General features: G+C 71.2%; 1 protein-coding gene across 1 annotated transcript in view; it reads left to right on the forward strand.

The window, feature by feature from the left end:
• Nucleotides 1–266, forward strand: part of RNF115 (ring finger protein 115) — a 4,234-nt gene extending 3,968 nt beyond the window's left edge. The window contains exon 8 of the mRNA XM_015884299.2: nt 37–266. Within this exon, the coding sequence (XP_015739785.1) occupies nt 37–144 (108 nt within the window). The 3' untranslated portion in view covers nt 145–266. The remainder of the gene's footprint in view (nt 1–36) is intronic.
• The last annotated feature ends 203 nt before the right edge of the window (nt 267–469 follow it).

The raw sequence follows: 469 nt of genomic DNA on the forward strand, positions 1-469 counted from the left end.
CTCGCCGCCCCCAACCCTCTCCCCCCTCCCCCGCAGCACGACACGTGCCCGGTGTGCAGGAAGAGCCTGAACGGCGACGACTCGTCCCGTCCGTCCCACGGTGCCGTTGGGGACCCTCAGAACCGGGAGCGCTGGACGTTCTGACCCCCCGCCCCATCCCCGGCCCGGAACAACCGGGCGCCGCCTCCTCCGAACCACGGAACCTCCGGGCGCCGCGGGCGGCTCCGAAACCTGGGACGGTGCAGGCGGAACCGGAACCGCGGGGTGTCGGTGTGTGTGTGTGTGTCAGAACCGGGACCCACAGCGGGACAACGCGGCTGGGGGGCAACGAACCGTGACCCCCAGCCCCGGTACGGCCCGTAACGGGGGGCTGCGGCCGTTGTGTCTATGGGACCATCCGCAGCCCCGGCTTCGGGTCCTTCCCCGGTTCTGAGCGTGACTTCGGGTCTATCCCCGGTTCTGAGCGTGA

Source organism: Coturnix japonica, chromosome 25 (genome assembly GCF_001577835.2).
Source record: "Coturnix japonica isolate 7356 chromosome 25, Coturnix japonica 2.1, whole genome shotgun sequence".
NCBI lineage: Eukaryota > Metazoa > Chordata > Aves > Galliformes > Phasianidae > Coturnix > Coturnix japonica.